This window comes from Euprymna scolopes, chromosome 33 (genome assembly GCF_053919585.1).
Source record: "Euprymna scolopes isolate OS-2025 chromosome 33, ASM5391958v1, whole genome shotgun sequence".
NCBI classification, from domain to species: Eukaryota; Metazoa; Mollusca; class Cephalopoda; order Sepiida; family Sepiolidae; genus Euprymna; species Euprymna scolopes.
In genome coordinates, this window is record NC_136514.1 from 37,852,895 (window position 1) to 37,870,194 (window position 17,300).

At 34.7% G+C, this 17,300-nt stretch overlaps 1 protein-coding gene across 1 annotated transcript in view; it reads right to left on the reverse strand.

Annotated features, from left to right (window-relative positions):
* LOC145258197 (immunoglobulin-binding protein 1-like) overlaps positions 1-17,300 on the reverse strand; it is a 184,467-nt gene that overhangs the window by 18,948 nt on the left and 148,219 nt on the right. The window contains exons 4-7 of the mRNA XM_080116090.1: positions 10,552-10,664; positions 8,590-8,674; positions 6,505-6,641; positions 3,443-3,578 (exon numbers count right to left, since the gene is read on the reverse strand). Coding sequence (XP_079972216.1) covers positions 3,443-3,578; positions 6,505-6,641; positions 8,590-8,674; positions 10,552-10,664 — 471 coding nt within the window. The remainder of the gene's footprint in view (positions 1-3,442; positions 3,579-6,504; positions 6,642-8,589; positions 8,675-10,551; positions 10,665-17,300) is intronic.

The window sequence follows — 17,300 nt, forward strand, 5'->3', positions numbered from 1 at the left end:
CCTGTTGTCATAACTTGGATTGATAAAGAGCATAAGTTGTATAGCGATGCATCTCCGATCTTGCTCGTTGAACATTGTCACTTTTAAACATGATGGAAGGCTTCTATTACTCTTGGAATTTGTACACAACTGGCCAACTAGTAGATGGCCTGCAACAACAAAAAAGAAAACTGGTTTTCATCAAATGGAAATGGAATCATGTCGTCTTTTCTAGGGTGACAATTTTATCATTCCATCCTGCGTAGAAATTATCAAATATTTGGAGCTTTTCTTATTGTTAACTTTTTACTTAAAAATGTGAATTCATGAGATTAAAATGGCAGTGACAATGGTCAAGTGGTTAATGACACGGACTGAGAACCTAGGTGTCTCAAATTCAAATCCAGTTCATGTCACAAAAACCACTTTCACTGAGGATGTTGGTAACCTTCACATGGTTCCTCCCAGCACTTGTACAGTTTAATCAAAACATTAAAAAAACTGAAAATATCAAAAAAGGTTATATTGTACATATTTGGTTTTTGACTGAAGATCTCCGGAAAAAAATTTCAGTTAACTTGATCGAGTAGTTTTTTTTTTTTTTTTACAGCAGAAAAACACGTTTTCATGACAGCGCATTGGATGTAGCCATCTTTGAATTTTTTGAACATGCCATGGGGAGATAACTCAGTTTAAAGTGCTTACACTACCTCCCCATTGTTAACTCTAGCTTTTCTTCCTAAAAATCGAACCTCTTGCTTGATATAATAAATTGTTTTTTTCGCTAAAAAAAAAAAAAAAAAAAAAAAAAAAAAAAAAACTTGATGAAATTAAGTGAAATTTTTTTTCGGAGAACTTCATTCCATAACAGATACGTAGCATTTAAACTTTTCGATATTTTCATTTTTTTTATGTCTTGATTAAACTGTACAAGTACCTCCCACCCATTTCTAGAAAGAATTCTGACTAGAAAAATATCGAGGAAACCAATGTCAACAATAGGATCTTTGGATTCATATGATATGAAGATAAGATTAAAATGTAGATATACCAAAGTTATGTTAAAAAAAAAAAAAAAAATTAACTACCAATTTGTTTACACCAATTTTTTTTAGTATAATATTGTGCTGGAACAAAATCTATGAGGATTGTTCCAAAAGTTTTGTTTTATTCAAAATGTTGATGAGCGACAAAGTGTACCACTATGTGCTGCAATGTTGCATAGACAGCAGTCACTGCAGTGAAATAGAGAGAAGAGCAGTAGGAGGCAGTAGGATTAGTGAGCTCATGCGGAGACAGCAGCAGGAGCAGTAAGACAGAGAGAGTGGAGTGGAAAAGACGTGACGGCATGAACAGCAGGAGAAAGAGAGCAGACGATAATGAATTCTCACAGCTCTGTCAAAATTTGTATGTATGATGTATGCACAGACAAGAAATAAAAGTGTCTCTCAAAAAAAAAAAAAAAAAAAGAAAGTTCAAAGTATTTCATTTATTTGTCTGGCACTTCGATAGGGTCAACAGATGAGAGGAAGAACGAAATGAGAACGCCAACATTAAAAAAGATGGAATGATTAGAGCAAGTAACCTTCTATGCTCTTGAATCTATTTTTCTACATAGCCACCATCATTCTCAATGCACTTTTGCCAGTGATGAACAATGGCTGAGCATGGGCGTCCAGATAGCGCTTTGTCATACAAAGGTCGTTCCAAAAGTAAAACCTTTAATTTTTTTTAGCGCAAAAAAGTTGAAGAGCTATGAAGATGGGAGTGGTACCATTAAAACGAGCAATTTTTTGTGCTCCAGAATTTATTTTTCTACATAGTAACCACCATTCTCAATGCCCATTGCTAATATCTGCAACAGAGAGATGAAACTTTAAGGTCATAAATGCATAGATCCAGTCATTAGAAGAGCACAGTTCAATCTTCTCTGATCTATTCAAACAGAATTTTAAAAAAACAAAAAAACACAGGAGACATTACTTTTGAAATAGCCCTTGCATAAAAAAAAATTATTTTTTTTGTATCTCATTGATAAATTTAAAAAAAAAAAAAAAGAAAGTAATATACCTTGGTAAATTGATTGATTTTGTTATTTTTTTTCTTTTCTGCCTATTTAGTTTTTCAGGATGTTTATACATAATTGCCCATAAAGCTAGAACCGGCTGGCTCTTTTTCTGCCCCTCCAATGATTACAAGGATTTGTGTCACGTGACTCAAATTAACCAATCAACAGTAACCATTTTTAATTGGGAAAAAAAAAAAAAAAACGTTTGCTCTCTATATTTCACAAATGAAAACCAGCGTTTCTTTTTATTGTTTTTTTTTATGTCGGCTCTGAATATTTTCATCTTTATGATTTAAATTCGAACATGCATAGCAAACTATGTGACATTACAGTATCAATTATACCAGTCATCTATCTCCAATAAAGTGAAAAGAGGATGGGTAGAAAATGGAGGAAAGCAAAAGACAATAATTTAAGTGGAGGAGGAGGAGGAGGAGGAAAGAAATATGAGAAAAGGGCCAGAAGAAAAAGATCAGAAAACAGTAAAAAAAGAGGAAAAATACAAAAATTGAGAGAAAAAGAGAATGGGGGGGGGTGATAAAAGAGAGAGGGGGAAAAGGAGGGGGAAAAAGGAAAAAAGAGAGGCAAAAAGAGAAAAATTGGAAAAGAAAAGAAAAAACAAAAAAGGGAATAAAAGACAAATGGCAAAAAAAGGACATACAAAAGAAAAGAGAAAAGAAGAGGAAAGATAGAAGAGAGAGAAGAGGAAAAGAGAGAGAGAAGAGGAAAAGAGAGAGAGAAGAGGAAAAGAGAGAGAGAAGAGGAAAAGAGAGAGAGAAGAGGAAAAGAGAGAGAGAAGAGGAGAAAAGAGGAAAAGAGAAGAGGAGAAAAGAGGAAAAGAGCAGAGAGAAAAGAGGAAAAGAGCAGAGAGAAAAGAGGAAAAGAGCAGAGAGAAAAGAGGAAAAGAGCAGAGAGAAAAGAGGAAAAGAGCAGAGAGAAAAGAGGAAAAGAGCAGAGAGAAAAGAGGAAAAGAGCAGAGAGAAAAGAGGAAAAGAGCAGAGAGAAAAGAGGAAAAGAGCAGAGAGAAAAGAGGAAAAGAGCAGAGAGAAAAGAGGAAAAGAGCAGAGAGAAAAGAGGAAAAGAGCAGAGAGAAAAGAGGAAAAGAGCAGAGAGAAAAGAGGAAAAGAGCAGAGAGAAAAGAGGAAAAGAGCAGAGAGAAAAGAGGAAAAGAGCAGAGAGAAAAGAGGAAAAGAGCAGAGAGAAAAGAGGAAAAGAGCAGAAAGAAAAGAGGAAAAGAGCAGAGAGAAAAGAGGAAAAGAGGAAAAGAGAAGAGGAAAAAAGAGAAAAGAAGGAAAAGAGGGAAAAGAGAAGACAGAAGAGAAAAGAAAAATAGAATAAAGAGGAAAAGAGATAAAACAAAAAGAAAAAAGGAAACTGAAATCAAACAACACTTACTTGAACTTCATCGTCAACATGCTCTTTTTCAACATAAACCCGTAATTCTTTGATTTCTTGCAATGTCTTTTTTTGTTCTTTATAACGGTCGATTTTGTTCTGCCTTTGATTTGCCATTCCAAGTAAATCGGGTTCTCTAAAATTGATGGAAGAAATAAAAAATCATTTGAAATTAATTTTTTAAAAAAATAAAACATGATTGTAGCAATGTGTATTAATATGATGATAGTGGTAGTGGATAATGGAACAGTTTCAATTGAAACTGAATAGACAATCATGCTGTAGCAATCATATGAAATGTTAAGTCATCATTTGTCACCAATGGATATGGAACAAGGTAAATTGCACCAAACCAACGTTTATTGCATTTATTTATTTTTTTTTGTTATTGAATTTTCATGTTACCATAAATAAAAAGACACTGTTAGTGATTCTTCCTAATTCTTGAACAGAAAAATAAATCTGACAATTTTAACAAATAGACACGAAGCACATCCTAAAACTTGTCCCTTCCATAGAATCTCGCTCTATTGTAGCATCTATCAAACTCATTGCATTCATTTGCAACTGAAAACTCTTTAGGTCTTTAATAACTTCCGGAATTTTCTAAAACCTCAAATGCTAACTGATGTAACAGAGCTGCTCACACTTGTAGCAGCAACAGCAGCCGCACGACACACATGCAAATGACTGAGCCAGTGCACAAAGTGACGTCACAGAAGAGGAAAAGAAGGCGGGGGGGAAGAGGAGAAAGAAAAAGAGAAAAATGCACCACATGACGAGGACCATAAAAAGTGTGTGCCGGCATGAGATGGATGTTTGACCCCGTGGTGACGGCAAGAGACTTTTAAGCCTGTGTCTAGATGCCAGCATTTTGTTAACTATATGGCATGGAAAATTTGCTATACTGTACAAATACTTTCTGGATTTACAAGGATTGTACTAAGACTTGATGCTCCACAAATTTTTTTACCTTCTTGGATTTGTAAACTGGCTTTCTTGGATTTGTAAACTACTAAATCGTTTTGGTTCTATCTGGTGGCACCAAAGTAATATTTTTTTTTTTTATATACTTTTGAAATCACAACTATATATTGAGTACAATGTAATAATCAATAGAAAATTGACTTTATAATAACAAATATGAAATCTGCATGAATCAAAGTGTATTTTGCAACCAGTTACCACACATGTTGCGTTGAACAGCAAAGATAATTCCTGTTTATTTTTTTGGAACAATCCATTTTTTTTAATTTAGTGGGCGAACGAAATTTCTTTTTACACTCAAACAGAACGTTTGAACATTGGCCCGCCAAATGAAAAAAACGGACCGCAAGAAAAATAAACAGGAATGATCTCTGCTGTTCAATGAAACATGCATGAGAGAAAAAATGCTGCCGAAATATACTATTATATATATTTAACATAATAAATATGATTTACTTAATTGGCTGAAAAATGCAAAGCTCGCTCTTTGTTTACAAACAGGTGGTTTGAGCACTGTAAAAGTGGTGGACAGATGTTTGTTTAAATAGACATTCGGACAGGTTATTTGCGGGCATCGCTTCCGTGGGAGAACTGCCGACTGTCAACACGACGGTTCTAGGTTCAATCCTTGGCTTGGGAGTGGTGCTAGTCTAGCGGCACTGATAAGTTGTGACAACGAAACTGGACTATGTCGATGACTACAAATATATATATATATATATATATATATATATATACTAGCAAAAGTACCCATCGTTGACTGGGTTCAAAAACAGCCTACAGAAAATGGACTCTGATTTATGAAAGTATGATATGAAAGTATGATAGGTTTATGAAAAGGAAGGGTTGTAAAGAGATAGCTTCGAATTTGGGGGTATAAGAGATAGCTTCGAATTTGGGGGTATCATATGATGAAATTAAAAATAAAATAGATAAACCCCATAATTTATTATACAATACCTGTTCACACTGAAACACTTATCACAATATTCTGTGGATCTATATTAAAAAACCTTGTTAAACTTTGTGACATATTTACATTCTATGGTGGTCAGGCACGAATGAACACCCCATAATTTTATTATACCATATTTCTTCAAACTGAAACATAATTATCAAAGTATACTTACGCAGATAGATATGAAAAGTCTTTATTAAAGTGTGTGCCTATTTCCATTATTCTATGGAGGCCAGGCACGAATGGAGACCCCACAATTTTATTATACCATCCCTATTTAAGTTAAAACATACTTATCAAAGTATTATTATGTACATCTATATCAAAAACACTTGTAAACGTTTTGTTTTTTTTAAATTTTTTTTATTTCCATACTTTGTGGAGCATGCGCGTACGCAGATCCCACAATATTAATGAATCATCATTATGCCAGATCAAACATACCCATTCCTGTGTCTCGATACATCTTCTATCATTATATATGATCAGTTTTTTATAATAGTCAACCATATAGGAGCCTATTCGTGACCAGACACACACACAGACGTTCAGCTTTATATTATAGATATATATATATATATATATATATATATATATATATATATATATATATACACACACACACACACACACATTGACTACAAACATTTTAGTTTTTTATAAACAAATGTGTCATAAATATCATTCAGAAGAGAGTGAAAGAAGAAATTTTAACTATACAGCTAAATTAAAGAGTATAAGTACATGGGAGGATGGATAATGTAGGGGATATCTAAAATTCTCGTGAAAGAATCTATCTCCCTCCTATGACGGAAAAGATTAAAAACGAGGGTCAGAAAAGTGGAATTGAAAAGTAGCAGCCCTGTCGGAATTCCCCCGTAGAAGCACTTCAAGAAATTAGTAATAAACCAACCCTTTCTCAAATAGAGAAGGCAAAGCATTGGAGAGTGGATCCCCTAGAACTGTACAGGACCAGCACCATACCGCACTCAACAGGGAAAAGGTCATTACAAGAAGGATTTAGATTATTGATTTTGGTGCGGAGGTAAAAACAGCTAAAATTTTGACGAAGATGCACGAAAAAATTTCGACATCAAATCATTGGAAATATCCTTACTTCTTTGCTGAAAGAGTCGTGCTGACTTCTTTTCCATTCTTCATTTCAGCATCTTCATCCTCATCATCGTCATCTTCGAACTTGATGGTGGTCAAGTTATATAATGCACAGAGTCGCATAAAGTCCTTAACATGTGCCTACCAACAGAAAAAAATAAAAAAATCAATTTACATTTAAAAAAAACAACAAAAAACAAAAAATAAACAATTCTGCACTTGTCTGAGCTTTTAACCATTATATTTTGAATTGCAATATCACAGTACTTACTAGACGTCTAATTTTCACAAACTATGCTGTACTTTGGCAATAAAACATCAAATCTTGTCTTCCAAGTGGTCTATTGTGTCTGGTTTATTAGCATAGACATGAAACTTTAAATATCTTCAAAGAAAATAATCTAATGGGGTTAAATTGCTCAAACTTATTAGCGAGTTGTTAGGCTCATTTTATGAAATTATTTTTGTTTCTCGTCGAATTTATCTGAATACTGATAAATATCTGACACTGAAGCCAAGAATCTATATTTCTATTTCAATTAAAATTCATGATTTTAATTCTAGAAAATGTCTCAAATTTAAGGCTTAAACTTAAGGGATCTTAAGAAATTGAAATATAGGAAATCTTGCAGGGTGTCTAATGACTATGGATCAAATTTGATGCCAATCTCGACTAATTGAATTTTCAAACATAAGGTTGTGCCCATATTAAACCCCCTAAAATTCCTTTAAAGCACTTCAAAGAACGTAAAATTGGAGGAATATTTATTAATTGATGGTTTCCGCACTTTTTTGGCCTCTGTTTGCACAAACTAAATTGAGCTATATATAACTCATATTAGCCATCCTTACACGTAGAAGCTGTATTCCAAAAATCATAATGATCGGTTAATTAGTTTGTGTGAATCCTATAAATAAAAATGTATAAACATATGCACATACCTAACGTTATATACATGCAGTTCTTAAATGTTAACATTTTCAAAAAATAATAAATAAAAAATAAGTTGATTTTATAGGCTGGACCTTTCTGCTTGTGCGGTGATAAAGCTTCTCAAATACACTTGTGATGTTAGGCTGTATAAGGGTGTTAACTTTGGTCAAAATCAAACCTTCTTTAATTGGAATTTTTCAATTATCGATTTTAAATACTTATCCGATGCATTCTGAGACAAAACCTATGTAAGAACACTCCCAGACACATGAAGTACCTTTGTGTGAAATTAAAAAAATTTTTTTTAAATCATCCCAGCCATTTCCAAGTTCATAGCGAACAAACTCACACACAAAGTTCCTTTTATATATTTACTAGCGGGGGTACCCGGCTGTTTAGAGGTGTGTGTGTGTTGGGGGGGGATTAATCAAAACAAAAGAATAAGCAAGTAATAACCCTATTTAAATATTATATATATATAAAAAAAAAAAAAAATGTTAAAACTTTTTAAAAAATCGGAAAAAAACAAAAAAAAAACGAATGTGATGCAAAACGAACGATGTTAAAACTTCTTAAAAAAAATCCGAAAAATAAAAATAAAAAAACAGCGGACGCGAAAAATCCCCTGTGTCAATATTAAAACTTTAAAAAAAAAAAAAAAAAAAAAAGAGACATCTCACATCACGATCCGAACTCGCTTTGACGAAATTGGGTCGTTTTTTTTTTAATATTTAAACTAATTTAAGTTTTGACATCATTTGTGCATGCATAGAAGCTATCTTTTTTTTTGCTACCCCTCCCTGCAGAAAAGGGTCCAGTTGAGGATGCAGGAATGAATGTTTTTAGCCAATTTTTCAATATTTCTCGTCCGAAGGTTCGAGTTTCAAAATGATATTGATCTGGTGAAAATCCGTCACCTGTGTGGAAAGATTTTGCGAGACATACACACACACACATTTTCACTTTTCTATATATAGATTAGAAATAAAAATTGTTTGGAATTGTTATTATAAGACTTAGTAAACCTGAAAATATGTTTTGTTTACGTTTGGGAAAGGTTAAACTTCTAATGCTGCAATTCAGTTGAAAATACATTCATTAAAAACAAAATAAAAATTAAAGTTTTAATGATTAAACTTATAGGCAATCACGTACCTTTGCTTTTTTCACTAATTCCAAACGATCCTCACCAGTTTTTCTCAGTGTAAAATAATTTAACAAACCAGGCAAGAGCAAATATCTGGAGGGGGAAAAAAAAATGAAGATTAATTAAGAATTCATTTAAGAACAAAAGAATCTTAAAGTAATTCTATTACATAAAGCTTAACAGTAACCTGATTTTTAAAATATCTATGTAATATTTTGGCTGTTCATCCTTAGTCTGTATTTTATGCTTTGAAAAAGGTCAAATGCAATTTTTGAAGGCCAAACTGCTTTAAAAAAGGTAAAATTCACTGCAGATTTTTCGAGAAGTGATAGCGAAGGCAGAGCAATCATCATCTTCTATTTGGACATCAAGAGATACAGCAGCGACTACCATCCCTAAAGAGCTTTGACACATCACAGGCCTCAGACGAACAACACTAGCATCCTCTTGCCCAAGTCAGTGAAATGAGTCTATCAAAGACAACAACAATGAGGCGCTTCCAGAACCGAAAGAAGATCTCCCAGCATCTCTGAATTCCTCCAGAAAGATGAGGTAACTCTCAATTGAGTTCGAGCAAAGGTTGTCAAACCACGAGAGAACTTGCATAAATCAGGCTATGTACAGGATGCTCGGTGTCCCTGTGGTGCCGACATGCAAATCATTGCACACATCCTCAAAAACTGTCCCCGATGGGGGACCTGAAGGATGCATCGTACACTGCCCGACGATGAATCTAGATATGAAGCAAAACACTACGATGACCTCACAAATATTAATTTAGACAGTAGCGAGAGATATGTTCTGAACTGAGGACTTTGTTAGTATTTTGAAACAATGGGTGAGAGTTCTTGGGTTAGTAGATGTAAAACAGTAAAGATAACAGAGTCAGTTGGCAGGGGAAAGTTAAGGAAAACATAGAAGGTAATGATATAAATGGAACTGAGAGAAAGAGATAAAATTATTAGTTTACGGTAATTTTTCACAATATGTCGACAATATTAATCAAGTAGACAGTACTGAAGAATAATGAAAAAAATTAAACAAAATACAGATTAATAACAATAAATCAAAAAGGACTGAAGACTAATATAAATAATGATTAATAACGAAATTTACTGATAAGACTGATGACTAATAAAAGCTAAAATGAAAAACAAAAAATGACTAAAAGGACTGAATGCTAAAAAAATATTAATGACTGATAAAAAAAGTTTTTTAAAAATTCAATAAAAAGAACTTACAACTTATGAGAAAACGACTGGTGACTTATAAGAAAATACTGAAGACTAATAAAAAACTACAAATGACTGAGGACTAATAAAAAAACTACAATTGACAGAAGACTAATAAAAAATACAAATGACTCGGGATTAATAAAAAAAATACAAATGACTGAGGACTAATAAAAAACTACAATTGACAGAAGACTAATCAAAAATACAAATGACTGAGGACTAATAAAAAAAAATATTGTTTTTATTTAGAATTCAACATAATTTTAAAAAATAAAGCCAGAAAAATCTTTGTGATGTATGTAATTGCCACGGAAAAAGATGCCATATTCCAAAAATCATGTAAATTGGTCAAGTTTTATTTTTAACTTAGAAAATCAAATTTTATGAGAAGTAACTTTCTCGCTCGCTATATGAAAAAAAAAATGTCAAGGATCAAAGAGATAACTCAACAATTCATAGTTACTAAATTTATGTTATAATGCTAACGAATTCTCATTAACTGCTTAAAAATGATTTTCTTTATCGATCATTCCATGTAATTTTTGGAATATGACATTTTCGTTCTGTGATGAGGATTTTTCGGTGTTTTTTTTTTTTAAAGTCAGCTGAATTTTGATTAAGAATAAAAATTACAAATGATTGTAGACTAATAAAAAACACTTCAATTAAAACAACTTAAGACTACTAAATAGGTGAGATCGACTTAAGACAATGAAAGAAATTAAAACGACTTACTTAAGACTAGTCGTGGATACTTCATCAATGTCTTCATTATCACTAAAAAGATGAAGAAGGTTAGTCATGTGAATAGCTTTTTCCGTACTCACAATACTTTCACAAACTCGGCGCTGAAAAAGATCAAGAAAAAAAGGAATATTACCATTTTTGGCAGCAGATTTTGAAGATTAAATGCAAATAAAATACTTGGAAACACAGAAAAAAAAATGCCAGAAAATGTAACTGCCAATCGATGGGTGCCTATTTGGAATTAGCATCAACAATAAATACTGTCTCCACACTTTTTTTTTTTTTTTTTTTCTACAATAAAAAACAATTGTTCCCATCCCAAAATATTCGCCATTTTTTTTAGGGGGGGGGGGAGAACAAAAAATATATAAACACGTAGATAGTTTATGATATTAGCCAAGCTTTTGGCTCAGACAAGCCTTTTTCAAGCAATTTCTTTTTGTTTATCATTTTTTTTTAAAATTTTTGTAAAAATCTCTCTTAATGGTAGTCTCTCGGAATGTTAACTGGCAAGTTTAAAAATCTTCATGTGCAAGCATGCGGTGCACGTGCCAATTTTATAAGAAATCGGATATATTGTTTTGGATTTCTAAAAAAAAAAAAAATAAATAAAGAAAAATAAAATAAAGAAATAAAATAAATTTTTTAAAATTAATCACTTAACCAGAGTTTGTACAGATTTTCCATAATTTCCAAGGCTTTTCTAGACAAAATTCAAGTTTTCAAAACAAAATTTGGGGTTTGTTTTACAATCCACAGCAATTAAAAAAAAAAAAAAAAAAAAAAAAAAGGGGAAAAAAAATCAAGTATACAACCAATAAAAGTTACTTTGCAATCTATTTGTACCATTTTTTTTTTTTTTTTTGGTGTTTTTAAGTAGTTTTAAAGTCTTTATTTCATCTCGAATATTAACTCTTTAATTTCCAATCAAGATGACTGTCGTGTCGTCCATTTTTTTTTTTTTTTGGCCCAACCGGCCTAGTTTTAAATCATCACTTTTTTTTTAAATGTGTGGGGGGGGGGAGGTATTCGCCATTGGAGAGTCTTGTTCGTGCAAGGAAAGTATATTTTTAGGGGTGTGGTGCAGTAATTTTATTTATGGTGGCCGCCACAATTCCTCCCCTTAAAAATATAAAATTAAATTATAAATGAGGACAAAAATAGATAGTTTCATGATAAAGATTGAAATCTACCTGGGGTAGTTTTGTGATAAAGGGATGTAATTCTTGTATCCATAATACTATTCAATTTCAGAACAATGTATTTCGATGTTATTTTCAATATTTAAAAAAAGACATCTTAATGGTATTTTTTTTATTAATACTTAAATAATTTAAGAGTATTTTGATTTTATTTTTAATATTTCAGCAGAATTTTTTGCTGGATATAAAGAATACAATTTTCAAGGTCTTTTAAAGAAATTTTCAAGATATTTTCAATATTTTCAAGGAAATAGAAATAAGGCCTTTTCAAGGCAAAGGTTAAAATTCAAGGACTTTTCAAGTGTGTACAAACCCTGTTAACGATATTTCTAAAAAAAAAAAAAAAAAAGTGCCATCCTATTTTGTATAAAAAACTTGCACTTGAAGACATTAAAACTACCATGATGAGAAATTTTTACATGTCCAAGAAAAAAAGATTATAAACAAAAAGAAATCACTTGAAAAGGGCTTGTCTAGTGGAAAGCTTACTTAATATTTTAAAATATCTATTTTAAAAAATATAGATCATTTTGGCTATATAATAATAAAAAAAAATAATTAAATATTCACTTAATGATACTTCAAAACAAGTACCATCCTATTTCTCATATAAGCACTTGTCGAAATTAGTGTAAGTTCGAAAAATTGCAAAAAAAAAACGATCCAGTAAAAAAATAATTACAAGTAAAAATAAAATTTATTGAATTATCAAGTTTTATTGTGTTTTAATGCGCAGCAGTTGTGGATAAGGTGCAGAAATGTATCTGCAATTTAATTGGCTCCAACCCATCTTCTCTGCAACTTTTTAAAAATTTTTTATTCACCTTCACCAGAGACAAGGCTTATTGCCACTTGGACGTAAGGGGCTACTAATCGAGATCATACCTAAAAAAGATTAAGATGTTGGTTTACGTTACATTTGAATTTCTGCATATCAGTACAGTTGGGGAAGCAGGTAGCAGGAAGGGAATTCCAAAGTCTAGCTGTTCTAGGAAAGAAACTATCAGAGTAGAAAGCTTTCTAACATTAAGAGAACTCAACAGTGAAGGGGTGTGATTTTGTTGCTAAGCAGGTTTGTCGGGGATATGTATGTCGAGGGGGCACAAGTGCAACGAGTTCATCAGAGCACATTCCATTAAAATACTTGTAAAACAGGCACAGGGATGCAACATTGCAGTGATGGGACAGGGGTTGGAGCCTAGTTGACAAAGTGGAACCTATTAGATTGGAGACCCTTTTTTTGGACCCTATCCAAGAGGGAGAGAATAGTGGTAGAAGCATCAGCCCAGATGTGGCAATGCTCCATGCATGGGTGAATGATGGCCTTGTAGAGGTACAGGATACTCTCAGGTGCAAGTAGTTTTCTAGCACGATAAAGGGAGCCCACCTTCCTTACAGCCGCTTTTGCAATGTCCTCAATGTATTTGTCCAGTGCATATTTCCTGTGAATGTTAAGTCGAGGAGTTTGAAGGAAGAATTCTCAGGTAGGGAGTTATTTAATCATGGATGCCGGTGGTTGGAAAGGCTTCTTGCAATTCTTAAAGGAGAGCAGCTTAATCTTACTAGCATTAAATGTTACCATCCATTTACGTCTCCCATTCCATTAGGGTCTGGGAGGTAATTTTCTTGGATTTGTGTACATCCGTTCTTCTCTCATGCATGTTATAGAGCATTGTATCATCTGCACATATACCCATCTCGGACACAATATTATCAGGGAGGTCATTGATGAATATCAGGAATAATAGTGATCCAAAGATCGACCCCTGAGGCACTCCCGCATTAATGTTGTGCCGCTTGGATGAATGTTCATCAATGACAACCTGGATGGTCCTATTGTCTAAGAAGGATCTAATTATATTTAGTATTCATCCAGTTATACGATATCATTTAAGCCCTTCATGCCAGACTTTGTCAAAGGCCTTGGATATATCGAGGGCTACAGCCCTGGCTTTGCCCACCTTATCCAGTGTATGATATGTGTTCAGAGATAGCTGTTAAAATATCTGTAGTAGAACAACAATGCCTGAATCAATACTGCTTATCAGAAAGAAGATTAGCTTTTGCAAGGTGGACTAGTGCTTGATTGATTAGTGTCTCAAAGATTTTAGTGAAGAGGCTGAGGAGACTGATAGTGCGATAACTGAGAGGGTCGGTCCTTTCGCCAGAATTCTTGTACACTGGTACCACAAAGGCCATTTTCCAGCTATTAGGGAAGCAGAATTCAACAAGGCATTTGGAAAGTATGGGGGCTAGCTTAGCTGAGCATTTCTTAATTAGTATAGCAGGGATGAGATCAGGCTCACACGTCTTGTAGGTGTCTAAGTTTTTTATGACATCGCGGGCATGTGAAGAGGTGATTTTCAGATCATCAATTGTGACTTCCGTCCACATAGGGAAATTTGGGAGGGAGTTGTTTGTTGGCTCTAGGGTGGAATTGGAGGTGAATCTCCGATCAAGCAGTTCCGCCTTTCTGGTTGCCATGTATGCAACCTTCTGGTTGTTGGATAGTGGAGGAATTACTGATTGCCCTTTATTGACTATACTATTATAAATTTTCCAGAGATCACGAGTTCTTATCTTCTGCGATTTTATGTGTTCCCTGGTTATTTCAGCATGCCTTTTTTGGGCTGTGGCTATTACTCTCTTACAATAGCATCTATAAATTTTTGCCTATTTGCATTTGACTTATAACGTACGAATCGGTGGAGTGCATGCTGTTTTTGTGCAATGGCAGCTGCACAATCTGTAGTGAACCATGGCGGTGAGTGGGGTTTGCTACTTCCGAGACATGTACGGGGACATATGCTCCAATGCCCGCTTTGCACCATTCAGTCATCTCATTGGCACACTATTCAGCAGGGAGAGAGAGGATATTGGCAATGAGGCATCTCTGATATGTTCTCTGATGGCTTCCTGGTCAACCCTGTTGTAGTACCTTGTTGTTTTGAGCAATGGTTCCTCATGTTGGGGTTGGGATTTGAATGTGATGTCTACTGATACCACTAGGTGGTCTGCGTTTCCGAGTGGACTGTGGACATTAGTTACATAATCCTCAGGTACTGTGGTAAGGGATAGGTTTAGAAGTGAAGCTTGCTGGTGGTCACTATTTGAGAGACGGGTTGGGAACATGACCATCTGTATAAGTGAATGGGCTATAGAGAAGCTATAAGTAGAGCATCCAACTGCATCTGTGTAATCTGAGAAACCAGCCAATTTTTATGGTGGACATTAAAGTCACCAAACACACGTATTTAGGAGTTACTATCTAAGGAGAGTGCTGCATCTATACTATCAGAGACATGATCGATTAGAGTAGAGTCCTGGCTTAAGGGAGAATGGTAGAGAAAATATAAGTAACGCAGTGATGAAAGGCAAGTTGAAAACAAAGGCGTGGTCATCCGATTCCAGACTTTACTCTCTAGCTAAGGGGAGTGAGCTTTGAATATAAACTCCAAGTCTGTGTATATATCTATCCGAGTCCTTACGACAGAGGGAGATATCCTGTCATGTTAAAGTAGTTAGAGGGGATTGTGGAGGGTAGGTCTGTTTCACTTAATGCCAAGATATTCAGGGAATTTACTAAGAGGTAAGACTACATCATCTAGATTACTTCTAAGCCCACGGATATTTGTGAATGCGAGCCTTTAATTTAATTTAGTTTTATTTAATTTCAGGTTGGGGAGAGAGTGTTGAGCAACAGTTTTGACACAAAGTATACACACACAATAGGTCCATTAGCTGTGTCCTACCTAGGAAGTTGTGGCTTCGTGAAAGCCCACCAGAGATAGCAACATGGTCCCTTTCCACTTCTCTCTTACAGGCGTGATGTTGCCAGTCTCAGTCTTTTCTATACTATTATGACATGTTTTTCAGAATTGTCTGATTTATTCCTTGCTTCAATGCCATTGTCTGCTGGCACGTAGGCACACTATAGGCTCCATGAAGGATCGTGTTTGCTTCACTCTGGCTATTGTTTCTTGGATCATTTGTCAGAGTGAGGCATCCTCTGTGGTGTTATCTCATCCTCGGGTCACAGCATTAACCCTTCGCTATATAATGTGCATTACTGTTAGGAACCACCCATACACAGATGCTCAATTGATTTATCACACAGGGAGAAATGGCACAATGTGTCACAACCTTTGGAACATCCGGGATCACACTTCCATCGCAAAGTGATATGTTCTCTCCAGACTTCCAATCCAAGCACTTGTGTGTTGTCTTCAAGCTACTCCGGATCCTTGCTTTCCAGCCAAAACTAAAGAAAATGCTGCTTCACTTGCTCCAGAGAGGCCATGCTGTTTATATATATGTTGCCGATGTACGCTGACGTCCTATCAAACAGCCAAATTCTTGGACAGAACAGCCTCCATGATCGCCTGCATAATGGGTGGGGCTACATTAAGCCTAAATCCAATCCTAGTCTGGCAATATCTCTACCCCTTTACCACCACAGTTTGGAACGGTCATAACGAATGATGCACATGCACCTGAAGATATGCTTTTCTCAAGTCCAACACAAACATGTATCATTTCCTATGCCAGTCGCTCAATTTTTGTGAGCACACTCAGTGCGTGCCGCATGTTTCCACATGGTCATTCAGTTTGCAGTAATTCATAACAGGATTCACTTTTCTTTTGTTGAGCAATCACCATCAGTGAGATTTATCATATCAGGGGACAAAGTTCTTTTTCCAGGAATAGAATCAGCCATTATTTGTGAATCCAAGTTTGCAATTCGCAATTATAGTCCTTCCAAATGTGTTCAGACACACTGTATTCAGGTGTCCGATTGATAAGCTGTTTTGGTAGCCACACACACAACCACTTTCAGATCGCAGTCCAATGTTTCTTAGTTGGGTCAAATACTACATTAATATTGGGTCATTCTATTTTCACTGCAACAACATTGGTAACTTCATTTGGGAAATTGGCCTCACCATGTATATTTATGCAGACATCACCCCAGACAGATGACGTCAAGTCTGAGCAGGAAATCTCCATTCATGGCCAACATCACCACCACTAAAGAGATCCTCTTATCCACCTGCAGAATATTTTTAATGAAAAATTTGGCACAAGGCTGTAAAACTGAGGTGGGTGGGGAAGGTATGGTCTTCATAAACTATTGCTGACTAAACTAACCTAACTAGTTCCTTTCACTCTACTCTCACCGCAATACCACATTTATACTATATCTCCATCAGCGTATACATCCTTCACCAATCACCAATCACACTGTGACTTAACCTACTTAAAACCCATATTTGAATATAATATGCAAGGAAGGAGTTAGAGGTATAAAAATTTTATATACAAAATACAATGTTAGTAAAAAGACCCCCCCCCCCGCCTTACTAAACTGTGGCAGATACATCGATTTGCCAGTTGAAAGAGTGATGCGGGGCCCGAACACTTTATTTCACACACCTCTTACAAAAACTTCAAAAGGGAACCCACGTCTCTGGCAAATCATGAAATCTGTTACCTAATTGAGGAGGGGAATGGGGGGGGGACAAAGTAAAAACAGAA